This window comes from Hypomesus nipponensis, chromosome 21 (assembly GCF_054491055.1).
Source record: "Hypomesus nipponensis isolate SF chromosome 21, ASM5449105v1, whole genome shotgun sequence".
NCBI lineage: Eukaryota > Metazoa > Chordata > Actinopteri > Osmeriformes > Osmeridae > Hypomesus > Hypomesus nipponensis.
The window spans coordinates 3,146,945-3,173,826 of NC_140381.1; the positions used below are offsets into that span (position 1 = coordinate 3,146,945).

At 48.1% G+C, this 26,882-nt stretch overlaps 2 protein-coding genes across 4 annotated transcripts; both read left to right on the forward strand.

The window, feature by feature from the left end:
* The first annotated feature begins 1,559 nt into the window (after positions 1 to 1,559).
* Positions 1,560 to 10,696, forward strand: LOC146237475 (uncharacterized). Its single transcript, XM_084685933.1, has 10 exons — positions 1,560 to 2,060; positions 6,087 to 6,312; positions 6,582 to 6,717; positions 6,790 to 6,868; positions 6,993 to 7,089; positions 7,216 to 7,346; positions 7,615 to 7,819; positions 8,177 to 8,282; positions 8,676 to 8,769; positions 9,263 to 10,696. Exons 2-10 carry the CDS (start codon positions 6,303 to 6,305, stop codon positions 10,217 to 10,219), a joined length of 1,815 nt encoding a protein of 604 aa, XP_084542059.1. The 5' UTR covers positions 1,560 to 2,060; positions 6,087 to 6,302; the 3' UTR covers positions 10,220 to 10,696.
* A 615-nt stretch (positions 10,697 to 11,311) lies between these two features.
* tmprss6 (transmembrane serine protease 6) lies at positions 11,312 to 20,078 on the forward strand. Of its 3 annotated transcripts, none has more exons than XR_014740589.1 (18): positions 11,312 to 11,542; positions 11,825 to 11,954; positions 12,039 to 12,181; positions 12,382 to 12,449; positions 12,646 to 12,809; positions 12,924 to 12,965; positions 13,225 to 13,609; positions 13,689 to 13,825; positions 14,309 to 14,421; positions 14,910 to 15,019; positions 15,123 to 15,265; positions 15,406 to 15,504; positions 16,903 to 17,016; positions 17,102 to 17,218; positions 17,316 to 17,484; positions 17,920 to 18,174; positions 18,776 to 18,912; positions 19,076 to 19,087. XR_014740589.1 is itself a non-coding variant. In XM_084685475.1 (18 exons), the coding sequence occupies exons 1-18, from the start codon at positions 11,471 to 11,473 to the stop codon at positions 19,331 to 19,333; spliced, it is 2,673 nt and encodes an 890-aa protein (XP_084541601.1). In that variant the 5' UTR covers positions 11,321 to 11,470; the 3' UTR covers positions 19,334 to 20,078. The 3 variants fall into 3 exon arrangements, 2 of the variants coding, with proteins under 2 accessions (XP_084541601.1, XP_084541602.1); XM_084685475.1 differs by having other exon boundaries at positions 11,321 to 11,542; positions 17,903 to 18,174; positions 19,076 to 20,078; XM_084685476.1 differs by having other exon boundaries at positions 11,321 to 11,542; positions 13,707 to 13,825; positions 17,903 to 18,174; positions 19,076 to 20,078.
* The last annotated feature ends 6,804 nt before the right edge of the window (positions 20,079 to 26,882 follow it).

A 26,882-nucleotide genomic window follows, 5' to 3' on the forward strand; every position in this document is an offset into this window, starting at 1 on the left:
CAGTATCCAGGGATGGGCAAAAATACATCAAAATGTATTATGATACAAAATACCCCTCAAAAAATTTTATTAAAATAAAATACTGGTGCCAGAAAATGTAACAATATACAATACATGTATTTTAAATATAGGAAATACTTTTTCTGGATTTTCAGTTTTCTAACAATTTGGTATAGCGGAGCATTCAGGTTTGGGCTATATAATGTACACAAAGCTCTGGTGAACCCCACACAAGGAAAGAACAGTCACAGAATGTCAGTGTAACTAAGCCAAGCTATTACAAGACAACAACTTGATTGATTATGTTACATAGTCAATACATACACATTGTTTGTGTATATATATCTTTTTTATGAATGGGACTTTACAGCCCATGAACGTACAAACGTTGATATATTTATTCATTCAATATTGTCTCAAAAGGATCTGATAATGTTCTTGTGTGGTTTTTTAAAGCTCATAATAAAGAGTTGTTGAAAATTCAAAATTCTCTCTCAAGCTTTCGTGAGGCATTGACAAATCCATGTTTTCCCATAGGCATAGGGGAGTGTGTGTGTGTGTGTGTGTGTGTGTGTGTGTGTGTAAGCCACACTACCTGCCCCTCCACAGGGATGCTGTCACAATAGCAGTGTTGCATAAGTCCTTGATTAAGTCCACTACTGACGAGTCACACAGACTCTCCCTCACACACACACACACACACACAGACACACACACACACACACACACACACACACACACACACACTGAGGCATCACAGGATGAGTAGGCACTCACTCTCACACACTCAAACACTCACTCACACACTTACTCACTCAGTGAACAGGTAACTTAACAAGTGAGTTGAGACCCAACCACTGAGTAGCCAGTTTAGTTGCCTTTAAGAACAACTAACCTTTCCAATATTTCTGGGGTTAACTGCCTCCTGTGCGGATCAAACATTATTCCTGCAAACGAGAACAGTCTCTCAACCGGAGCTGAAGAGGGGAGGGTTGTGTTAAATCGAACAAAAAGGAGCTTAATAAGTGGGTACTGGTACTGCTGAAGAGAGAGCAGGTCTTTTCTGGTGTCCTCCATAAAACCAAGGGTCTCTAACTCAGCTGTGATCTGAAGACTGAACTGACTTTTTGATTCGTCGAGAAAGTATTTTGTGTATTTAAAATACAAAATTACTCCACTCTAAAGTATTTTGTTACAAATTACATTTGATTTTTTATCGGCCCTATCAAATACAAAGTACAAAATACTCAAAAGTCTTGAAATGTGTATTTCAAATACAAGTAGGCCTAATTGAAATACTGCCCATTTCTGACAGTATCCTTGTACTGTACCGTTCAAATCAACGGTTTAGTAAGCATGCACGTGAATTACAATGAGTTCTTTATTTATTCTGTTTACAGTTGTCGTGACACTAGAGTTGGGACAGAGGAAGCGAGAAAGAAATTTCTTAAGGGAAAAGAGGTCGGAGGGCTGTTGTAGTGTCTCCGTCTCTCCGGTAAGTGGTAGAAATGTCTCTATTTATATCGAGTGAGCAACTCACTGCACCAGTCTTGACCCCTGTTGGAACGTAAAGTTCGATTTTACACTGTTAATTTTTTCGTCTGGACAAACCACGAAAATATATCAATTTTATAAATAACTCCCGATTCGTTAGACGTCTGAAGTAGCCACGTGACACATTGTACACTCACGTAGTGTCTTCTTGGTTTATCAACATTTAGCTATTTTCATAAACATTTTGTGTTAAGTCCCTGTTTTTTTTGGGTTGCACGCTCTTCCTGAAATAAAGACGACGTAAAGAAAACTAAAGATACTAAAACGGAACAAAGACTAAAAGGAGACCATAGTCACAAAAGGGGATTTTTTACTTCGTTTCAGTGTAACTGAGAATGTCGGTTAAATTAAGACAACCACAAAACACTTCGTCATGACGTCAAATCCACTGAAGGCATTGAATCGTGTTAAGAGGAGCACAGTAACACATTTTGGGTCCTGGTTGTCGTTCCCCGGAGTTAAACTAAAGTTGGAAACGTGTAGGCAACTGAAGTCAGCTTCACTGGGTATGTAGACGAACTCAGAATGATTAAAATAAAGGTTGTGTAACGGATCGTTTGAGAATTGACTGCAATTGATCGTTTAACCGTTGACTGCAATTGATGGTGAGCTCTTTAGAATCAAGTTCGAAAGGCTGATCAGCCTTGTTCTGGCAAATGTTGGTCAAGATGGCAATTGATTGATTGAGAAATATTAATGAATCATGGTCGTGGGGAGGAGGCAGATGTGAAGAGCGATGATATCGATTGTCGATGATGTGTTGTGAATTACATCAGAATAACGCGTTGACAACTCTGACGAAATACGCAGTTTCACAGGAATATCAGTATCAGTAGAAATCTCAGTATCATAGTTCTGCAATCTGCATGAAATTCGGATTGAGAATTGAGACTACACACTGGTCTAAGGTAACAGGATAGATAAACAATCTGAACGGTTTTGAGTGAGGTTGCATTTGCCTCGGTCAGATTAGAACTAACCCATATCTGAGAGTTTACATCAGGGTTGATTGCGGTTGGGACAGACTGACTCTGCATCGGTGGTTGTCAGTGTGTATGTATTTAATAGGACAACGGCTATGCTGAGTTGACATGGCAATCCTGCTTTTCCCTCTTCATTTCTCCCTGCACACACACAACCCAACTCTACCTGTTCCTCCTTTCTCTCCACTCGTGTCACTTCCAGTATCCCTGAGGACAAACACCCTGCCCTCTTTCCCTTTTCCCTCCCTCTCCACACCTGTCTCCCTCCAGCCCCCCCCCCACTCTCTCTCTCTCTCTCTCTCTCTCTCTCTCTCTCTCTCTCTCTCTCTCTCTCTCTCTCTCTCTCTCTCTCTCTCCTCCCTCTTTCTCTCTCCCTCTCCACATCTGTCTCCCTCCAGCCCCCCCCCCCCCCTCTCTCTCTCTCTCTCTCTCTCTCTCTCTCTCTCTCTCTCCCTCCCTCTTTCTCTTTCTCCCTCTCCACATCTGTCTCCCTCCAGACCCCCCCCCACTCTCTCTCCCTCTTTCTCTCTCTCTCTCCCTCTCTCTCACTCACTCACTCACTCACTCACTCACTCTCTCTCTCTCTCTCTCTCTCTCTCTCTCTCTCTCTCCCTCAACCCCTCTCTATCTCTATTTCTCCCCCCCCTCTCTTTCTGTCTCTCAGACACACTAAAGGGAAGTTCCCTTGAATCGGCAGCCAGAAGCGATTATAAAGGTCAGTGTCTCAGACGCACGTACACGCACATCATACTCGCACACCGCGCTCACAACCACAAACAAGCATTGTGAGAGTAGAAGCAGGGTGAGCTCAGAGTTTCATGTCAGCCATATCTACCTTCTTTCCCAGTAGGTGTGTGAGGGTTTGTTTCCAATAACAAAAAGACCACAAAACCCCTTCCTCCTCACCCCCCCCCCATCTCACACACACTCTCGCCAACACACACACACACACACACACACACACTCCCGAGACCGGATGTTAGGCACTGATATCGTTCAGAGAAATGCCTACTCTTTATCATCTGATGTGTGAGAAGACACGTCAATGCCTGGTGACTACACATGCCAAGGGAAGTGAGGTCACTTAGGGGGAAGTGAGGTCACTGCTATGTCCCTTACGGACACACTGTCTCAGTTCTACCGAAACGTCTTTTTGGGGGGGGGGAGGGGGGGGGGATGGTTTCTATGAAGCGCTGAGTGTTGTAGACTTGTAATGTCCTGGGAGGAACTGACAAACGTCTGTGATTAGGGCCTCTTGGCTAACGGAGTGTCTCGGTATTGTTGAGTCGAACCGAGTTGAGTTTATAAAGTGCATTTGCAAATCTACAGATTGGGAGAGAACCATGAGGACATGATGACTAGAGATGACCCGTCAGCTTTAGGTCTCAGTCACGTTGGTCTCTGCGCTGAAGACCGGAGGAAGGTGTTTATGGTGAACAGGGAAAATCTACAGGCCTTCTGGCCCCAACTCTATTAGCACAAACATGTTTGTCGTTAATATAGAATGGAATATTGAAGCCGGGTATAGAATGGTAGTTTCCTCTCCAAACCACCGGATCTACCACAGCCTCTAACTGTGAACAAAAACCAGTGTGCTCATTTCAGGTGTTTATAACTCTTCTTATTTCGAGTTCATTCAGTTTTTTTTCTTCTCTGCATAATGATAACATTGACTGCTAATACTTGTGGTGCACTTAACTTGATATCACACAGTGACCTTAGTGCAGCAGTGTGCACAGGATATACCACTGATATAATAACTGTACAGGGGGATTTGAATCTGCAACCTTTTGATCTGCAGTCAGATGCTCTAACCACTGAGCTATGCCCTCCTCCCAAACCCACCCAAAATGCCATCTTTGTATTTGAACCCGGTGTGAGGAAGCGATTGACGCGATGACCGCGATTATGAGCCCACACGCATGTTTCTGGACGTCCATTCCGACTGATTCCCAGTGCTGCGGTTGCCTGGCAACGGCTGTGTAGGCACCGCTCACGTGCCGACACAGAGCAGGGGTGGTAGAGCTACTGCACGTGGATGGAGACACACGCCCAGCGTGAGAGAACAGAGCTAATAGGGAGGATGGGAGGAGAGAGAGAGTGAGTGCGAGAGAGGGAGAGATAAAGTGTCAGAGATTGAGAAATATAGATGGTAGTGGGTGGAGCTGGGCAGTGTTCAAGTCTAAAACAGGAAAGCAGAGGAGGTAGAGAGGTAAAGAGCAACTGAGAGGTCACAGCTATAGGTAAGTGAAACACAACTAACATTGTATCGTGGTCTAAGACATCCTGGATCTGTTACCTTTGTGTAGGTTCAGTTTCTCAGACACAGATTAAGCCTACTACTAAAGTAAGAGAATAATTCAATGAAGACCTCCACTGAAAACGTTTTTAGTCTCAGACTAGGCTTGATAAATTGTCTGGGTCCAGGTGTTTTACACTCTTACATTCACAGATAGCAACTTCTGATGGCATTATGTTGTGGAAAGATGACAAAAAGATTATGATATTAGGTTGCAATATAGAAAGCACCTGCATCTGAAGTGCAGTTTCCCAGATGATGGATTAAAACAGAGATTAGGCCAGATTGTGTCTAGTCCCGGATTCTAACAGTGGGTTGGGGAAAGCAGGGTTGTCAGTTGTAGATGAGGTTGAAGAGTGTCCAAACTGTTGTATTTGCTGCAAAAATAGTTCATCTTATTTGTATTTTTAATGTTGCTGCTGTTTCTACAGGTACACTTGCACTTAGAGATTCATGTTGTTTAATTGTAACTTCCTTAACTACATGCTCTTATGGTTCTTCCCTTTGGCACTGGTTGTTCACAATGTGTGCTTCTTGTTTTGGCTACCCGCAGTGCTTTGGGGCTGTCTTGTTGTTATTGTCAGTGACCTATGTGAATAAATGTCAATGTAATGTAAATGTATGTGTCTGGGAAATCACAACTCACTGGTTTCACCTCCATAGGGTGGTCTCAGAGGATGCACTTTTACACACACACACACACACACACACACACACACACACACACACACACACACACCTGTTAGCTACGTGTGTGTGTGTGTGTCAGTGAAAGAGCCATTGGGTGTTAACCTACTCAGTAGGCTATGTCAGGCCGGTGGTACAGTATATTTGGGGTCTGGTCATAGGGTTGCATGCTTTCTGTTCTGTATAAATCGTGTTCACACTTGGTGTCACACCTGTGGACAAGGTTATGGGTTATGTTTCCAATAACTCTTTGGGTTTAGGTGTGTGAGTTTGTGAGTGTGTGTGTGTGTTCTGTTCAGTAGAAAAGAACACAAACCACAAGACCTTTCACACCACAAACACAAATGGAACAGCAAATACACACAGACCCACACACAGACATAACCGCACTATCCATTTCCTTCATCTCTCTAACACCCTTTTCTGTGTGTTTTAAAATTGAGACATGATCATTGTATATGTGTGTCTGTGTGTGTGCATGTGTGTGTGTTTGCCCTAACTATCCTGAACATGATTGTACTGTATCTGCATTTTTCCTAACCTGTCATTCTCCTCCCATTAAGGCCAAAGCAATCAATCAGGAACGCCCTGTGCGCCCTGTCAGTACAGTTCATCCTGGGGAAACCAATGATCCTGACCATCCAGGAAGTGGTACAACAGGAAGTTCCTGCTCAACCAATCAGAGTTGCCGTCGCCAAGCCGGGCAGATGGCAGTGAGGGGCAATCTACATCTGCTTGTGGTTGTCTTGCTGATACGGATACAACCAGGCCACAGCCAAATGCAGGACTGTAAGAACATCTGCGAGAATTCTTTCATTTTAGCATGCTCACGTTCTGGTATTTTCTAGTTTTATCTGATTTTTAGTATCATCTGATTCTAGTATGCTCGGATTCTAGCATTCTCTAATTCTAATACCCTCCCTCCCTCCCTCCCTCCCTCCCTCCCTCCCTCCCTCCCTCCCTCCCTCCCTCCCTCCCTCCCTCCCTCCCTCCCTCCCTCCCTCCCTCCCTCCCTCCCTCCCTCCCTCCCTCCCTCCCTCCCTCTCTCACACACACAGCCCTTAAGTGCCTCAACGACTTCATCAACAACATAACATGTGTGTGGGACATGCCCTTGAACATCTCCAGACACAATACGGGGCCAGACGCGCGATACACACTCTTCGGGGTCAAAAAAAGTTCCCTGAATAAAAGGTAGGACTCTTCCTCAAGCGAGGACACTTCCTGTTTATGCTCGGCTGACCTCTGACCTATGCGTTCTCCCAGCTCCATCCGCTTTGACCTGCGGCCCGTGAGATGTGACCCCGCTCTGAGGGCATGCTCCCTGCTCCTTCCAGACAACAAGGTGTGTGAGAGCAGAGAAAAGTTGAATTGCACATGCTGTTTGTTTACTTTGTAAATATGATTCAAATTTCTGTTCCGAGATGTGTTGGTGCATCGTAGCCACTATAACAGCTGTTCTCTTCCAGCGGTTTCTGAGTTCAGATAAATACACCATTGAAGTCCGCTTCAATGGAAGTTCAAAAGACCCTGTCGTCAAGATGGAATACATACCTAAAGACAGCAGTGAGTGAAATCTACAACCAAAGAGTAGTAGCGACTGCGTGTGTGTGTGTGCACTATTAAAACCACCCTGATTGTTAATGCTACAGCTTGAATACTGTCGTTGATGTTGTTGTTGTTGTTTTTCAGTAAAGATGCGCCCTCCTACCTGGGATAGGGTGGAGAACAACACCATCAGCTGGACCATGGACTCCAATCCTAAAAGAATCTATAATTATAACTGCCAGGTGCAGTACAAGAATCATGAGGATCCTTGGGAGGTGAGGTGTGGCTGGGGGGCAGGGGGGCTGGGGGGCAGGGGGGCTGGGAGGCTGGGGGGCAGGGGGGCAGGGTAGCAGGGGGGCTGGGGGGCTGGGGGGCAGGGGGGCTGGGAGACGGGGGCAGGGGGGCTGGGGGGCTGGGGGGCAGGGGGGCTGGGGGGCTGGGGGACAGGGTGGCTGGGGGGCAGGGTGGCTGGGGGGTGGTGACAGTTGGTCTGCCTTCCCATATGTGTTCAATCACTCAAACCTGGTCTGTGTTGTTCTTTAGTCCGCTATCGAAGTGGGCCCCCTGCCTGACAAGCAGTGTTCCCTGGACCTGGACAGGCTGGTGATGGGGCAGAGGTACCAGGCTCGGGTCCGGGTCCGGGTCCCTGAGAAAAAGTCTCCTAACGGAACCTGGAGCGACTGGAGCCTCACTGCATCCTGGGAGTCCAAGGTGGGAGAGACGCCAACGCCGTCCCCCCCACCTCCAGGTACACTAGCATACATGCTAGCACACAGCAGTAGCATACATGCTAGCACACAGCAGTAGTGTATATGCTAGCACACAGCAGTAGCATACATGCTAGCACACAGCAGTAGTGTACATGCTAGCACACAGCCGTAGCATACATGCTAGCACACAGCAGTAGTGTACGTGCTAGCACACAGCAGTTGCATACATGCTAGCACACAGCAGTAGCATACATGCTAGCACACAGCAGTAGCGTACATGCTAGCACACAGCAGTAGCATACATGCTAGCACACAGCAGTAGCGTACATGCTAGTTATGCAGTTACCTCACTTACAGTCCCTTGTTGTTCAACCATGTTCTCCATGGTTCTGCAGGGTTCCAGCTGATTTGGTTCTCCGAAGCTTCTGGGGTTCTAGTGGGAGTAGTTGCCACGATCATTCTGGTGCTCACTTGGCTCTGCAGCACACACAAAACTACCCGGTAAGGTGTACTGTCTGTCTGTGTGAGTGTGTGTGTGTATGACTGTCTGTCTGTGTGAGTGTGTGTGTGTATGACTGTCTAGGTGTGTGTGTGTGTATGACTGTCTAGGTGTGTGTGTGTGTATGACTGTCTAGGTGTGTGTGTGTGTATGACTGTCTAGGTGTGTGTATGACTGTCTAGGTGTGTGTGTGTGTATGACTGTCTAGGTGTGTGTGTGTGTGTATGACTGTCTAGGTGTGTGTGTGTGTGTATGACTGTCTAGGTGTGTGTGTGTGTTCATGGCCCAAATATGACACAGACTATTCTGAGCATTGGAGCAGACGGGGAATTTCCAAACAGCCGTTTATCTTTTGGTTTCCAGCTGTGCTCACTTCCTGTCTGTCTACCCTCCAGGCTTTACATAGTAAAGAAACTGATGGGTCCTCCTCTCCCCAACCCCTCCAAGTTCTTCCCTGACTTAAACTCCGCCCAAGGAGAAGACTTCAAGGTCAGTTGCTTGACGTACCCACCACTTAAAGTACCACCTACGCCATAACAATTTTCACTTCCAATGTGATAACTTGTACTGCTATGCCGTGAGAGTTTTTTTACACCTTCTTGTCGTGATTTTTCAATGTTCGACTTTGGCAATCCTTCCACGACGCCATCTCAAGAAGTCAAATGCCCCAAAAGTCACCGTTCTTCAGACGCAGTCAGATGGTTTCCTGTTTTTGTCACGGGTTCTCTCTGTCTCAACACTGGTTTTAAAATGGTTTACTTCGTGTTATCAGACAATCATCGGTCAGTCACACGTGTCAAAGTCAAAAAGTTCCGATGACGTTGATATTTCCTCAGAGCAATATTTAAGAAAAACCACAAAAGCTGCACATCAAACAGCCTCACCAGCAGTGACTAACACACACACACACTTACACACTCTACATCCGCCCCTTCCAGCTTGCCTCTCATCCAGCCTGCTCCCTCTCGTCTTCCTTCCCTAGACATGGCTGAGCCCCAAGTTTGCCCGCGAGTCCTACCTGGATGCCTTCCTGCTTCCTGTCCACATCTCTCCGCTTGAGGTCACCCACACCGTGGACACCGTCTCCCCCCGCAGGCCCCAACCCAATACCGCATCCCCGGAGGACAAGAAGAAGAAGAAGACGAAGAAGACAATGGCCTGTGACCTCGGGTCCTGCTCCAGCTTCTCCAACCAGAGCTACTCCCTGAACCTGCACCTCGCCCCTTTGACCACCGGGGGCGCCCTGGAGCCCTGCACCGCCGACTCCCCTTACGGACCGTTAGTGGGACACAGAGAGGAGGAGAGAGAGGGGGATGCTGAGGAGGAGGAGGAGGAAGAGGAGGAGGAGGGGGAGGAGAGGGAACCAAGCAGGGGTTTAGGGAATGTGGATACAGAGAGCTTAAGCGAGGGAGGGGAGGGGGAGGAGGGGGAGACAAAGGGAGGGGGTGGAGAGGAAGAGAGCGATGGAGAGATACGGAGGGATAGGGAGGAAGAGAGGCTGATGGGGCTGCTATTTGGGGGCACCAGTGTCATCACCGGGGGTAACTCCCTCCAGATGTCTCCGTCCTACGAGCGCGTGGAGAGGCTCCAGGACCAGCGCTGGCACCTCAAGAGCTCAGATTCAGGCGTCGGCAGCTGGGGAGAGGATCAGGAAAGTAGGGAGAGCACGGAGGATCCAGACGGGCCTGCGTTTGCCGACGCAGGCCGCGGCGGCCATTTTGGATCCAGCGTTTTCCAGTTTCCGTCGTGCTCCAGCCCTTTACCCACGCCCCTGCCTTGTTTCACCCAGACCCCCCTCACCCTGCCTGGGCTTGGGATGGAGCCTGGTCCCTTCACTCTGGGTCCTATGGACTTGCCAGGCAAGATACTGGAGGATTTGGCTCTCATGCCTTCATCTGGGACCATAGCGCCCTCTAGTGATGGCTATATGGCAGTGTAAGAGTCAACAAGATGAGTCAGGTGACTGAGCGGTTAGGGAATCGGGCTTGTAATCAGAAGGTTGCCGGTTTGATTCCCGGCCATGCAAAATGACTGTGTCCTTGAGCAAGGCACTTCACCCTACTTGCTTCGGGGGAATGTCCCTGTACTTAATGTAAGTCGCTCTGGATAAGACTGTCTGCTAAATGACTAAATGTAAATGTAAACAAGACATTGTCAACATTAGCATACGTATTTATTTGAATATTGGTACTTGAATTTATTAAATGTGTTCAGATAAACTTAGCAATATGAAACGTTGTGTCTCAAGAGGCATACTAAAGCGGAGGAGGGAATGCTGTCGCTCCCACATTTCAAATAAACCTGAGCTGCTGATCGCTTTTTCTCACTGCTTCTTCTCACTGACAACTTGAATGTATTGTCTTTGTTGCACTGTCGCAGGAAATAAAATAAAAATGTGTTTATTTATCGAGATGTGTTTTTGTGCGTTGATCCTTCTGAATTCGTTATGGAATATTTTTTATTGACCCGACCGAAAAGAGTGACTTTTTCGACTCATTTTGTCACATGAGCTCAAGACAGGGAGACAGCAATCCGTGAACCCACACAAATACATGATGAACTATAGATGTGAATGAAAACTGAGAAATGCGAATATTGACAGTCAAATTGAATTGGCCTACTTACCTATATTGCTTGTTCTAAAAGTATTTCCATTATAGGTCTGCTATGAATTCACAACTTATTGTGTTGATGAACTGTGAAGTAAAAATATCGTAGATATCCTTCAAGGACCAATTAGGCCTACTGCGTGCAACTCGGATTCCAACGGGATTTACCTGGGTTTATAGAGACGTTGTTGGGCGGGGGCATAAAATGTCATGGTACCCATGCCCTTCGGGAGAAGACACGAGACGATAACAAACACAAGTGATGGAGAGAAGAGAGGACAGAGATGGATAGACAAACAGTGGCATATGTTAAAAATACGTTTCATAGAGGACCTATTTCTTGCTCATGCCATCGAGGGGATTATTTCCCCAAAATAAGTATCATATTGACCGAAGTTACCTTTGGACTTGCAAATAAAGGGGAAGCTGTTTTTTTCCGGCGTTTTCAGAACTCGTTGCGGACATGTCTGGACAGAAACGAAACCTATATGTAGTACAAATGTAAATGACAAACAGCCTATATCTTCTAAAATCGAGAATTTGGCAATGTGATGGTCTTAGGAGATAAAAGTGAATAAGTAATGGCGATTGGACATGGGTCTAAAAAGTCACGTACGTGTGATATGGATCACGCCCTCGCGGCTGAGCAAGGGGTAAGTTTATTTTAGAATATTGTTTTCCAAAGTTCAGTTATTTGTGTTACCGAGCTATCAATTGTTAAACGCTTCCTTGATCTGTTAATTTTTTTTGATTATACCTATCTACAGATCTGTAAATACACACACATACATTGACGCTGCCCCTTTTCCTAAAGGCATTAGAATGTTACATGCAGCTAATTTGCTCAGTGTACAAATGGCCAATTAGTAAACATTAACAGGCTTGTGTGTGTGTGTGTGTGTGTGTGTTTTTGTGTGTGTGTGTGCATGTGTCAGACACCTGGGTCTGGGGAAAAGGTGGTCTCCTCTAAGAACGTGCGACCCTGCAAATGTCTCCTGGCTTTCCTCATCATCATCGCTGTCATTTTCATCGTAGGGGGGGCCTCTCTGTTCTGGTACTTCCTGGGTGAGCAAAGGATCATGGGAAAGGAAGTTTGGGATATGTGTTTGGTTGGCATGCACATCTAACCTCCCTCCCTCCCTCCTCCAGACTACAGAGTGTGGGTGCTTGAGCCTCGTGCTCAGCAGCAGTACGTGGGTCGTCTCACCATCCTGAACAGGAACTTCTCCGCAGGTCTGTCCTCCCACACCACCTCCACCTTCAGGACGCAGGCTGCGGATGTGCAGGACATGGTGCGTACTCCCATCACTTTATATGGACAAATTCATGTATCAGTCAAATCATTTGTGGAACTCCTGAGTTTCCCTCCCTCCCTCCCTCCCTCCCTCCCTCCCTCCCTCCCTCCCTCCCTCCCTCCCTCCCTCCCTCCCTCCCTCCCTCCCTCCCTCCCTCCCTCCCTCCCTCCCTCCCTCCCTCCCTCCCTCCCTCCCAGGTGAAGACGACAATGAAAGCTTCTGATCTGTCTCGTTACTTCAACTCCTCCACCGTCTTTGCCTTTGGGTGCGTACCGGTAACAACTAATCAGGTCGCTTGTTCTTTCCCTCCCCACTCACCCTCCTCCACGTACAGCCAATCAGGCCTCTCGGTCTCACCTTCAGTGGCTTCTAGCCAATCAGATTCCTAGTTCTTTACCCTCTCTCTATACACTTTTCAGTATGTCATGGAACCTTTGATTGTGTCTCCCTTGTTTCTGCAGGGAAGGGAGTGTGGTGGCGCATTTCTGGCTGCTGTTGTCTGTCCCCGGCAGCCATGTTGGGAAGGTCAACCTGGAGAGGGTCAACAGCAGCCTGCTGGGGAGGTTGGAGCAGACGGCCAGCTACTGGGGATACAAACTACATCTCCCATCATTCTCCATTATAGGTGATACAGAAGCAGGAAGTTGGGAAATGTAATTTTTATTATGATTTGACTTTTTGGTTCCTTTTGAGTTTGAGTCAATTTTATTATTATTGTTTTCTTTTGCCTCCTCCACAGAAACAGAACCAAAAGTTGTAGACCTTTTGAAGGCCTCTTTTGGTATGATAAAAATTAATAAATATTTTTGTATTATTGGTGCCACTCTCTGTTTTGCGCTCTCTTTTTCTGCTTCTCTCCCTCTCTCACACCCCCCCCCCTCTCTCTCTCTCTCTCTCTCTCTCTCTCTCTCTCACTCTCTCTCTCTCTCTCACTCACTGTTTCTCTCTCTCACACACAACCCACTTATCTAACTAGCCTCCTCCTCTTATTCCTGCCTGCCCTTTCTCATTCCTCTTATCCCTCCATCCTTCCCTTCCAGACTGCTACAGGTACCAGCTGCTGGTCCCTGGGGCCCCTGTCCCCCTACGGGGCCCAGACACTCAGCTCTCCTCCTGCCTGTGGCACCTCCAGGCAGGCCCTGGTCCTGGTCCGGAGTTTGATCCTAGTCCTAGTCCTGGTCCTGGTCCTGGTCCTGGTCCTGGTCCTGGTCCTGGTCCTGGTCCTGGTCCTGGTCCTGGTCCTGGTTCTGGTCCTGGTCCTAGTCCTAGTCCTAGTCCTAGTCCTAGTCCTAGTCCTGGTCCTGGTCCTGATCCTGGTCCTGGTTCCAGATTGGAGTTGCGTATGGAATGGTTGCTTCCTGAGTGTAGAGACAGGCTGGCTGTCTACAACACACTCACACCCTCCGACGCAAACCTGATCACCTCGTGAGTACACACACACACACACAAACACACAGACAGACGTACACACTCACACACAGACACACTACCCCTCTCCCCTTAGTGTGTATGGGTGCAGCAGTCATGAGCGTGTGGTCCACGTGGTATCGTCAGGGAGCTGGATGACTGTGATCTGGAAACAAGGACTCTACAACTACAAAGACACCTTCTCCCTCTCTGCACAGGCTTGGCCCAGCCCAGGTGCAGTACCTCATGGTCCAGAATGACCTGTGTTGTGATAACTAAACCTCATGGTCCAGAATGACCTGTGTTGTGATAACTAAACCTCATGGTCCAGAATGACCTGTGTTGTGATAACTAAACCTCATGGTCCAGAATGACCTGTGTTGTGATAACTAAAGCAGAATGACCTGTGTTGTGATAACTAAAGCAGAATGACCTGTGTTGTGATAACTAAACCTCATGGTCCAGAATGACCTGTGTTGTGATAACTAAAGCAGAATGACCTGTGTTGTGATAACTAAACCATTGTGACCTTTCTCTATCGACAGCAGTTGAGGGTTCAGGTTGAAGTGATGTCTTTCATCTAAATGCTTACTTCCCAACTCTCCCCTTTGCCTCCCCTCCTTATCGCCTCCTTACCCCCATCCTCCTCCTATCTGCCCCCTTCTTTCCCCTCTCCTCCTGCTCTTCCTCCCCTCCTCCCCTCCCTCCTCCCCCCAGTGTGTTCCTCTAGGGTGCAGCTGCAGCCGGTCCTGGGGGTGCAGGGCTCCCTGCGGACCCCCTTCTACCCCAGCTACTACCCCCCCGACACCACCTGCACCTGGACGCTCACCGTAAGACATTGCATTACATTACATTCACATTACATTTATTCTTATAGCAGACGCTTTTATCCAAAGCGACTTCCAAGAGAGAGCTTTACAAAGTGCATAGGTCACTGATAATAACAACACGATAGCCCCATAGCATTGTGGGTAGCCAAAACAAGAAGCACACATTGTGAACAACCACAGACTCCCATGCATGTGTGTGTGTCGGCGTGTGTCCGTCTGTGTGTGTGTGTGTGTCTGCCTTGATAGTGTCTGTGTTTTTTGTCTGTTTATCTGATTATCTGTGTGACTTGTGTTTGTGTGTGTGTATGCATATGTGTGTATGCATGTGTGTGAGTGTATGCATGTGTGTGTGTGTGTGTATGCATGTGTGTGTATGCATGTGTGTGTGTGTATGCGTGTGTGTGTGTGTATGCATGTGTGTGTGTGTATGCATGTGTGTGTGTTTGTATGCATGTGTGTGTGTGTGTATGCATGTGGGTGTGGTGTAGGTGCCGTCCACAGACTACGGCGTGTCTCTGGAGTTTGAGGGCTATGAGCTGAGCAGAGCCAACTACAACCAGGTCTGCACACAGGGACAGTGGCTCGTCCAGAACCGCAGGTACCACACACACACACACACACACATCACACACTTCTGCATATATCACACACTTACACATACACACACAGACGTAAACGTTGTGTGTGTGTGTGTGTGTCAGATTGTGCGGTACGCGAGGTCTCCAGCCCTACAAGGAGCGCCTCTACCTCCTCTCCACGACAACCACCGTCGTCATGACGTCAGAGGTGTCACTCACAGGGCCTGGTATCCAGGTCCACTACAGCCTTTTCAACCAATCAGATCGTAAGTTCGAGGAGGGAGGGGGATAGGGATTGGTTCAGTTTTATTTCTTCAAAAAACACATCAGATGCTTGATGCGTGCGTATGTGGGTGTGTGTGTACATTGTGTGTGTACGTGTGTGTGTGTACGTGTGTGTGTGTAGCCTGTCCAGGTCAGTTCCTGTGCTCGCTGAACGGTCTGTGTGTTCCTGCGTGTGACGGCATCAAGGACTGTCCCAACGGCCTGGACGAGAGGAACTGTGGTGAGGAGCACAGAGACACACACACTCAGAGACACACACACTTAGAGACACACTCAGAGACACACACACTCAGAGACACACTCAGAGACACACACACTCAGAGACACACTCAGAGACACACTCAGAGACACACACACTCAGAGACACACACACTCAGAGACACACACACTCAGAGACACACTCAGAGACACACTCAGAGACACACTCAGAGACACACTCAGAGACACACTCAGAGACACACACAGAGACACACTCAGAGACACACTCAGAGACACACACAGAGACACACACAGAGACACACTCAGAGACACACTCAGAGACACACACAGAGACACACACAGAGACACACTCAGAGACACACTCAGAGACACACTCAGAGACACACTCAGAGACACACACACTCAGAGACACACTCAGAGACACACACAGAGACACACTCAGAGACACACACACTCAGAGACACACTCAGAGACACACTCAGAGACACACTCAGAGACACACTCAGAGACACACACAGAGACACACTCAGAGACACACTCAGAGACACACACAGAGACACACACAGAGACACACACAGAGACACACACAGAGACACACTCAGAGACACACTCAGAGACACACTCAGAGACACACACAGAGACACACACAGAGACACACTCAGAGACACACACACTCAGAGACACACTCAGAGACACACTCAGAGACACACACACTCAGAGACACACACACTCAGAGACACACACACTCAGAGACACACTCAGAGACACACTCAGAGACACACTCAGAGACACACACAGAGACACACACAGAGACACACTCAGAGACACACTCAGAGACACACACAGAGACACACACAGAGACACACTCAGAGACACACTCAGAGACACACACAGAGACACACACAGAGACACACACAGAGACACACTCAGAGACACACTCAGAGACACACTCAGAGACACACACACTCAGAGACACACTCAGAGACACACACAGAGACACACTCAGAGACACACACACTCAGAGACACACTCAGAGACACACTCAGAGACACACTCAGAGACACACTCAGAGACACACACAGAGACACACTCAGAGACACACTCAGAGACACACACAGAGACAGACTCAGAGACACACACAGAGACACACTCAGAGACACACACAGAGACACACTCAGAGACACACTCAGAGACACACTCAGAGACACACACAGAGACACACTCAGAGACACACTCAGAGACACACACAGAGACACACTCAGAGACACACTCAGAGACACACTCAGAGACACACACAGAGACACACTCAGAGACACACTCAGAGACACACTCAGAGACACACTCAGAGACACACTCAGAGACACACACACATATATGAATGCGTGTGTGTGTGTGTCAGTGTGTGTGGCTCAGTACCAGTGTCCAGAGGACCGGCGGTGTGTCGACTACTTCAAGGTGTGTGACCAGCACCCAGACTGTCCTGAAGCCATGGACGAGGAGAACTGCACAGGGGGTGAGCGCATGCACACACACACACACACACCTACACACCTACACACTTAGATCAGTAATAACAGTGTGTGTGTGTGTGTGTGCAGGTGTGCCCTGTAATGACATGACGTACGTGTGTGTTGATGGGACATGTCTGAAGAAGCCTAACCCAGAGTGTGACTCTGTCTCTGACTGTCCTGACCAATCAGACGAGATGCACTGTGGTGAGAGAACACACACACACACACACACTTACACACTTACACACACACTCGCACACACACTCACATCTCTTTGGGTGTGTGTGTGTCTCCTCTCCAGACTGCGGTCTGAAGCAGTTTTCCAGCCGTATAGTGGGCGGGGTCAATGCGTCGGAAGGGGAGTGGCCATGGCAGGTGAGCCTGCAGGTGAAAGGTCAGCATATCTGCGGGGGGGCGCTGGTGTCCAGCCAATGGGTGGTCTCCGCCGCTCACTGTTTTTATGACGACCGGTGAGTACAGGAAGCCCTGTTCTTGTCCTTTCTTGGATTCTCTTTCTAATTTTCTCTCTCTTTTTTCCTGTTTTCACTTTCTCTACCTCCTCTCTTCTCCTTCGCTCCTCCATCCTACTATCCCTCCCTCCATCCATCTATCCCTCTCTCCCACCCCTCCATCTGGACGGTGTACCCATGCAAATCTCTCTATAACTCCCTCCCTCCTCCTCTCCCTCCCCCTCTCCCTCCCTCCCCCTCTCTCTCCCTCCCTGCCTCCCTCCCTCCCCACCTCCCTCCCTCCACGCCTCCCTCCCTCCCTCCCCGCCTCCCTCCCTCCCTCCCCGCCTCCCTCCCTCCCTCCCCGCCTCCCTCCCTCCCGCCCCCTCTCCCTCCCTCCCCTCCTCCCTCCCTCCCTCCCCCTCTCCCTCCCTCCCAGCCTCTTCTCTCCCTCAGTATGGACAGTGTACCTGGGGAAGCTGTGGCTGAACAGGGGCAGCCCCCTGGAGGAGGCGTTCCGCGTGTCCCACATCCAGCTGCACCAGTACTACGACCCCGAGAGCCACGACTACGACCTGGCCCTGCTGCGTCTGGAGAGGGCCCCCAGCCCCGGGCCCCTGGCCCGCCCCGTCTGCCTGCCTGCCGCCACGCACCAGCACGAGCCCGGACTGCTCTGCTGGGTCACCGGCTGGGGGGCGCTGCGGGAGGGAGGTGAGGAGGGAGGGAGGTGAGGAGGGAGGGCTGGTGGGAGGGAGGGCTGGCGGGAGGGGGGTGAGGAGGGAGGGCTGGTGGGAGGGGGGTGAGGAGGGAGGGCTGGTGGGAGGGGGATGAGGAGGGAGGGAGGTGGGAGGAGGGTGAGGAGGGTGAGGAGGGAGGGTTGGAGGGAGGAGGGTGAGGGGGGAGGGGTGGTGTGAGGGAGGTGAGGGGGGAGGGGTGGTGGGAGGAGGGTGAGGAGGGAGGGGTGGTGGGAGGAGGGTGAGGAGGGAGGGGTGGTGGGAGGGAGGTGAGGAGGGAGGGGTGGTGGGAGGAGGGTGAGGAGGGAGGGGTGGTGGGAGGGAGGTGAGGAGGGAGGGGTGGTGGGAGGGAGGTGAGGAGGGAGGGGCGCTGCGAGAGGGGGAGAGTGTGGGGGGGGAGTGGGGAGAGAGGTGAGGGGACGGAGTAGACGGGAGGGAAGGGAGGGGAAAGGGGGATAGGGAGTGGGGTAAAAATGGAGGGGAGGAAGGAGGGAGGCAGGAGAGGAAAGAGAAGACATTACCACCTGATCATTAGTCTGTCTGGCTAGTCCTGGGTAACCGTGGCGACTGCCCCCTAGGCACTGCCAGTAACGTGCTCCAGAAGGTGGACGTGCGATTGGTCAGCGAGGAGGCCTGCATCCGTTCCTACGGTTACTCGGTCACCCCCAGGATGCTATGCGCCGGCTACCGCAACGGAGGGAAGGACTCCTGTCAGGTAACGGAGAGAAAATATATACAAGGGATGACAAAAGAATGAAGGACCGTGTATTCTCACTCACTCTCACCCCCTCCTTCCTTCCCTCCTGTCCCCTCTCCTTTCTCCTTCCCTTCCTCCCCTGTCTCCCCCCTTCTCTTCCTCCCCCCCCCCCCGCTCCCAGGGAGACTCTGGGGGCCCCCTGGTGTGTGAGGAGCCGTCGGGCCGCTGGTTCCTGGGTGGCGTGGTCAGCTGGGGGAGGGGGTGTGGCCGGGCGGACTACTACGGCGTGTACACACGAGTCGCCAAGCTCACCGGCTGGATCAAACACACCATCGCCTCCAGGCCCTCCTCCTCACCCTCGACATCCTCATCATCATCATCATCGTCTGGTTCCACGTCTTCATCGGCGTCGTCGTCGTCTGGGCGACCGTCGGGGTGACTGTCGTCCCTTATGACGTCATCCTCGTCGTCAACGTTACGCTGTTTGACGTCTTAACCCCCATCGTGGTCATCCTGCCCCCCCCTTCTAGAACATTTTGATTGCATAGGCTTCCTGTTAGAACAGTCTTTGTGAATTGGAATCGTAGAACTCAAAAGGCTCTGAACAGAATTAGATCAAGAACTGACAGACAGCGAGGAACAGGCGAACAGACAGCAAAGGGTGCGTGTGTGTGTGGGTGTGTATGAGTTTGTGTGTGAGTCCTCTAGTCAGTTTGAACTGCAGGGTCCATGATCCAAGTTCAACCTGTCCAATGATAGACTCTGTGGCTCTGCTAGGTAAACACACACACACACACACACACTGGTACACAAACACACACACACACACACACACACACTGGTACACAAACACACACACACGCGCACACCCACACACTCGAACACAAACACACTCACACACTCATCAAACACAAATGCACGCACTCAGCCACACACACACACACAGGCACACACTCAAGCACACACACACACACACACACACACAAATGCTCTCAAACACACGCACATATAGTCTCAATACTGCCCTCTTGTGAAACAACGGTGCTGCTCATTGTAATTCTGGACACTGAATCCCTGCTCATGTTCCTCCCTGGAAGATCTCTTGTAACCTGGCTCAGACAGATAACTCGCCTGTGTATAGACTGTAAATAGCTCATGTATTAGAGAATAAAAATGTAAACATCTTTCTCTGGACTCTCTGTCTTTCTCTCTCTCACTCCCTCTCTCACTCTCTATGTCTCTCTCTCTGTCTCCCTCTCTCCATCTCTCTACCTTTCCCTCCTTCAGGCTATTTGTACAGCAGACTGCAGATGGATTACCACAGCCCCCTCTCTCTCTCTCTCTCTCTCTCTCTCTCTCTCTCTCTCTCTCTCTCTATGTCTCTCTCTCTCCCACCTCTTTCTCACCTCTCCTTATCTCTGTCTCTCTCTAAGAACTCTCTCACTCTTGCTCTGTTTTGTAGCTGGGGCACAAACATGCAAGCTCCCTTGAGCTCCCTGCCTGTCTATCCCTTTCTATCACTGTCTCCCTCTCTCACCCCCTCTCACTCGCATCTTTCTCCATCTCCCTCTTTTCATTCTTAGCTAAATGAATGCTAATACCCTCCCCTTTGTATCAGTATCAGATTGACTCATGCTCCATATGAATACAAACACCAGAAGTGGCCTTTAAAAAGCCTTTAAATCTTAATGAGCTTTTACAGTCCACAGACAGGGAGTGACCAGGGGCTGGCTTAGGGCTGACTGGTGAAATGTCTTGTTGATTCAACAGAAAAGCCAGATAAAAAAATGCTAATAATCTTCACAGTCTTGGAAACCATGGTTTATTAAGTTATGGATGTCGGCCATTTTTGTTCACCATGTGACATCTTGGCTTATAAAGAACACCAGAAAACAACAGATGGAGATTGTTTTATTTGATGGCAGTTGGAGAACTGGTATTACAGTGTCAAACTTTTTCTAACCCAATGCGTTTTTATATGAAAGTGTTTTTTTTGGTCTCGATACTGCAGTAATGCTAATGTAATACTAGTAGGAATGTTTAATATTCATTTAAAATAATGAGTTTTGAATTAGAGTTATGTTGTCCATTCTATATACAATACAATTATATATATATATATATATATATATATATCATGTATTCATAATATTTTTGATAAGCTTTAAATTATCCCAATGATATAGGATTTATAGAGCTACTTACTGAGACATTAGACAGGTGTCACATAAGTTGAATTCAAGTCCTGTCCTGACTGCTGTGTGTGTGTGTGTTCATACACTTGTGTGTGTTTATTGTGTGATTGCTTGTTTCTATAACTTACTGAAACATAAGCTGAACACAGTTCATGTTTACCCTGGCTGCCCAACATCTTATAAACACACACATAACTCCAGCCTTTTAGCTGTATCTTGATGTATATGTGTATGTGTGTGTATATGTGTGAGGGTGTGTGCGTGTATGTGTGTATGTGTGTGTGTTAGTGTGTGTTTGTTTGTACTTACTTTCCCAGAGTACTGTATGAACTCTGAGACCATCTCTAATACGCCAGCTGGCTCCTACTCACACACACACACACATAACACACACCCACAGACACACAGGCACACACACATGCATGCCTCCTCCATACTGCATGGCCCTTGCAGTATTAATATTATTGTTGAGTTCACAGCTGATCTCTTCTCCATCTATGGCCTTGCTCACCCATGGCCTTGGGTCACTGTCCTCAGAAGTGATCCAGTTACACCGATGGAATTGGCAGACAAACAGACAGAAAGACAGGCAGTTCTATTTCCATTTCTCCTCTTTCTTCCTGTACCTCTATCCTATCCTCTCCCACCTTCCCATATCTCTCTCTCTTCTCACCTTCCCTCTCTCCACCTCCCTTCCATCCTCTCTCTCTCTCTCTCTCTCTCTCTCTTTGTGTCTACCTTACAGTCTCTCTCTCTCTTCCTAGGAATGATTGAACCAGACGAACCAGCCGAGTGTGTTTTCACTGTGTAAGGCATCGTCTGGTATAGTGGTTAGACCTATGGAATGAGGGGAGACACTAGGGAGGACTAGGGAGAGGAGAAGAGACAGGAGGAGTAGGGAGAGGAGGAGAGGCCAAAGGTGAGTGAGTCAAGAGGCCCAACAGGAAGTACTCTGTACATTTTTTTTGAAAAGTTAGAGAACAGAGAGAGAGAGATAATACAGAGAGAGACAAAGAGAGAGATCAGACCAAAAAAAATCACACAAATTCTCACACACATACACACACTTGGACAAAACACACACAGACTATCTCACACACACTCACACACACACACACACACACACACACACACACACACACACACAGAGCAGTGAGTCACCAGCCAGTGTGTGCACTGTGGTTCACTAGAAGTGGGTCACAGAGTGATCCTTCAGCAGTTCTGATGTCTGGGACACTTAGAGAGAATCCCTGAGGAGTTACGTAACTCCACCCTTTTAGCTTTAGCTAAAATGTATTTGATGTATACTGTATGTGTGTGTGTGTGTTAGTGAGTGTGTATGTGTGTGTGTTAGTGTGTGTCTGAGACCATCTCTAATACGCCAGCTGGCTCCCTACACACACTCACAGACACACACACACAGACAGACAGACACATACACAAACACAGCACAAAGGATGGAAAGAGAAAGAGGAGAGGAGCCAGAAGTGGTTATGATAATAATAAAAATAATAAAAAAATTGAATTTTTTGGGGGGGGTATTTCACAGTGTTCCTTAAGGTCTCTGAATAGGGTATGTAACATTGGTTGGGCTGAAAATGGTGAAGCTGCGGAGCAAAGATGCAACACGGCCAACAGCACTCACTGAAACATCAAAGGTGGAGACTTGAAATAAAAACGTACAAATAAATCTATTGTGTCTACACAACACTGTTTTCAACAGATAGATACAATTTGAAATGATTACGTTAGTGTACGTTAGTTGTTTCCACTTCTGTTGTCGAAGCAAACAGGATCGACTTAGGTAGGTAACGTTAGCACTACAGCTTAGCAAACAAACTATCGTGATTCAACTCAGCTTCAGTTAGCTCTAGCGATCTTGCTGAAAAATAGATCTGGACAAACATGCATCTTGAATTGTTGATTTACATGACAACACAGGTTATTTATTTAAATGAAACACAGTCAGGAACATGAAGTAACGTTAGCCCCATTGCCAGTAAATGAAATCATCACACATTCTACGATGCTAGATACAGGCAGGATACGTTAGCATTGCTAATAACTGTTAGCGACAACATCATACTACAGCTTGTGGCTGTATGTGTGTATCACATGTAACTTTTAAATTGTAATTTTAGCTTATGTTCACACTGCCCATTTAAATGTTACAAATAAAGTAAACCTGTTATTGTATATTGTTACTGTAATAGTTCCGTTGCTGTATATTTTAATTGTTATAGTTTACTAGTTGGAGACAACGGGGGGCTGGTTGTTTTCATCCTTATTCGTATAAATATAACCTATTTTAGAGTTGTTTCCCCTGGAACAGATTTCATGTTCCAACCAAGGGGGGCTGTCGCTGTCTTGGTGTGTGGGGCTGCATCAAATACCCTCTTAGCTTTGTTAAATTGCTGCACTAGTCCACACTTGACCGGTGGGGATCTCATTCTATTACGACTGAAACTGTTAGCTGCTCCTGGCATTCTCTAATCCCTGTTCTCCTCTCTGTCCCCCCCACACATCCCTTGTGGTGTGGGGGGTCTGAGCTGTCAGGACCTGCCTGGTCGTCGGTCTACCAACGCTGGACCAGGTCGTCAACCGGAAACCAGCCTCCATGACGGCCAACAGCGAGTTTCCAGGTCCCATCCAACGTCTATAAAGCCGAACAATGGATTTTTGGTGTTTCAAAACCCATTGACACTGTATGACTATGTTTAGCTTGTGTTCTGCTCCTCTCTCTTGCCAACCGTCTCTGGAGGAGGGGATCCCTCTCTGAATTGCTCCTCCCAAGGTTTCTTCCATTTTTTCTCCCGTTGGGAGTTTTTCCTTGTCTTCCGTGAGGGTTTAGGTTGGTTGAGGGGCAGTTCTATGGGCGTATGTGAAGCCCTCTGTGACATGCTTGCGTGTAAAAAGGGCTATACAAATAAATTTGATTTGATTTGATGAACATAAGGTCGGAACAGCACCTCTTTTTAGCAACAGCTTCATAGCAAATCCTGCTTTACATTGTCCCAGGTTTTCAAAACTGTCCTCGGTGAAATGGTTCGAGCAAATGTGTAATTGAGGGTTGAACTGCACAGGGATCTTCTCATAGACAAACATCACAGCCCGTCGAGTGATTGGTTCCATGGGAAGACTGAAAAGTGTCAGCATTCCCTGTACAGGCTGGAACACTACAGTTGTCCATTTTCAATATCCTTGAAAAACGTTCTTCTTTGTAATTCCGTGGAAGTACACAGAGCAGCAAGCAGCAAATTTGGGGGCGTGGCCAAGGTACAGACCAGAGCCAAAAGAGGTGGAGCTCCCGTTGTGACGTCACTTGTGATTTTTCAAAACCTACCGTTTTATAGCTACATTTTTTTATTGTGAGATTTGCATAGGAAAGAGGTGTCAAGGGACTTTGGGGTTCACTGTATGTCCATTTTACCCACTGAACTGTTGTTATTCAACTGTGACTAAGTTAAATTAGGTTCTGATCCCTTTAAAAAGTTACTTACTGGGAAAGAAATATCAAAAGTAAAACAAAGTCAAGTCAAATCTAAGTAAAACGCATGACCAAAAAGAGACAATAGAAAGAGGAGGGAATCGTGAGAGGAACGGAACCATTTTCACCCAATCACAACACTGCCTTTAGAATACTGTCCAATCATAACGCTTGGACGTTTAGATCCCAGCCAATAGACATCCAGGATGTAATAAAGTACTGAGGAACGGTAAATACGGTTGTTTAACGCAAACACTTTGTAGTAGTGAAGGCTGGCACCAAGATTAGTCATAAAGACTGTTACTGGGACCATGGAGCAGTAAAATATTTAATGTGTTTTCTGTCTGAGTCTGTAGAGAATGCTGCATGTGTGTGTGTGTGTGGCTGTGTGTGTGTCTGTGTGTGTGTGTGAGTGTGTGTGTGTATGTGTGTGTGCCATTAGGATTTTACATTTTGTGGTGGTAAGACCATGACAGTGTTAAATCAGAGTGATAGGTTGTATAGGTATAATTGTGGTCTTGTAGGCCTTGGCTGCCCCAACAGTTAGTTAATACACACACACATACACACACACACATCCATACACACAGTTTAAATGTGACACAGGGCACTATGTGAGCTAGGAGAATGTAAACCTGAATTCTACACATGAAAGTGTGACAGAGGGAAGGAAGAAAAACTGAAAGAGAGAATGGTGATGGGAGGGCACACGAGTAGTTAACAGAAACTGTGTGTGTGTGTGTGTGTAAAGCTTTGATTGTTTAAATGTTTGAAAGTACAGCTTGTCTTTCCGTGACTATGCTGTAATCTTCCTCTATCATTTCAAATCTCTTTCAGCTTTGTCATCCCCTCCTTCCTTCTCACATCCTCCCACTTACTCCCTATCTCTCTCTCTCTCTCTCCCTCTCTCTCTCTCGCTCTCTCTCTCTCTCTCTCTCTCTCTCTCTCTCTCTCTCTCTCTCTCTCTCTCTCTCTCTCGCTCTCTCTGTCATTCGGTCTGTCACTCACCAACACACATGCATACATCACACACGCTGCAAATCACCACTCTCTTGGCCTCTTTCCAAAATTCTGCAACCACTCCGTCCTCTGCTACCTTCCTCCCTCATCCCCTCCCTCGCCCCCCTCAACCTCATCCTCCACCTCCCTCCACCCTCCCCCACTCCCTCCACCCTCCAAACATCTGTCTCCTTCAGAGTTGAGGCTTCACAGATGTGGAACTGCAGAACCCTGAGTGGGAGAACGGCTGCAGCAGAGGAGGGCAGGGGAGGGATGGAGGGAGGGGGGGGAGGGGATGGGAGGAGAGGGGAGGAGGAATATAGGGAAGAGATGAGAGGAAAGCGGTGGTTGGGAAGGAGAACAGACAGAGAATCTAAGTGAATGCATGGTCTGTAATCTTAGCAACAATCAAATGCTGGAACTTCCAAGAATTCCAAGGTTGTGTGTGTCTGTACATATGTAGAGTAAGTATATCTACGTGTGTACATGTGTGTGTGTGTGTGTGATTGGGCCCAGCTGGCTGTTTCAGGTCTCCAGAACCACAGGTGTAGAGTTACTGGACCTTCATCAAGGTTACGCTTCTCCACTATTACTTTTCCAGTCATGCTTTGTTTTCTCAATCTCCTTTTCCTTCCTTCAACTCACCCTCCTGTTCCCAACACCCCACCATTACTTCTTAGCTTCAATCTGTCTCCACACACAATCATTTCTCTCTCTCTCTCTCTCTCTCTCTCTCTCTCTGTCTCTCTGTCTCTGTCTCCCTCTCCCCCTCTCTCTCTCTCTCTCTCTCTCTCTCCCTCTCCCTCTCTCTCTCTCTCTCTCTCTCTCTCTCTCTCTGTTCTTGCTTCTTCCACAACTCTTCAGGGGTGTCTGATAACTGTTTAGAACACTGTGAGCCGGACACTTGGAGAAGGATGATGAAAGGATGAAGAGAAATGCTAGACAGAGGGAGGAACCAGAATGAAGGATGGAAGGTGGAGAAAGAGGGATAGGTGGAAAGAGAATAAAGGATAAGTGGAGGATGTGGGGAGGAAAAGGCGTGAGAAGGATGCTTAGAGGCACAGTAGAGCTTTTTAAGACAGAGCGGGAAGGGAGGGAGGGATGGATGGAGGGAAAGTGATGGATGAGTGTAACTAAAGTAGTTCACCACTAAGTCTAAAAAAGGAGGAACAGCAGGAGGAGAGGAGAGAGAGACGGGTGACAAATGAGAAGCAAGACGTTCGGTCCAGAAGAGTCTGTTTGAGTGGTCCCAGTTCAACACTTCACCACACAACACATGTCGTGTCTGGCCCTCAAACAGAACCAGC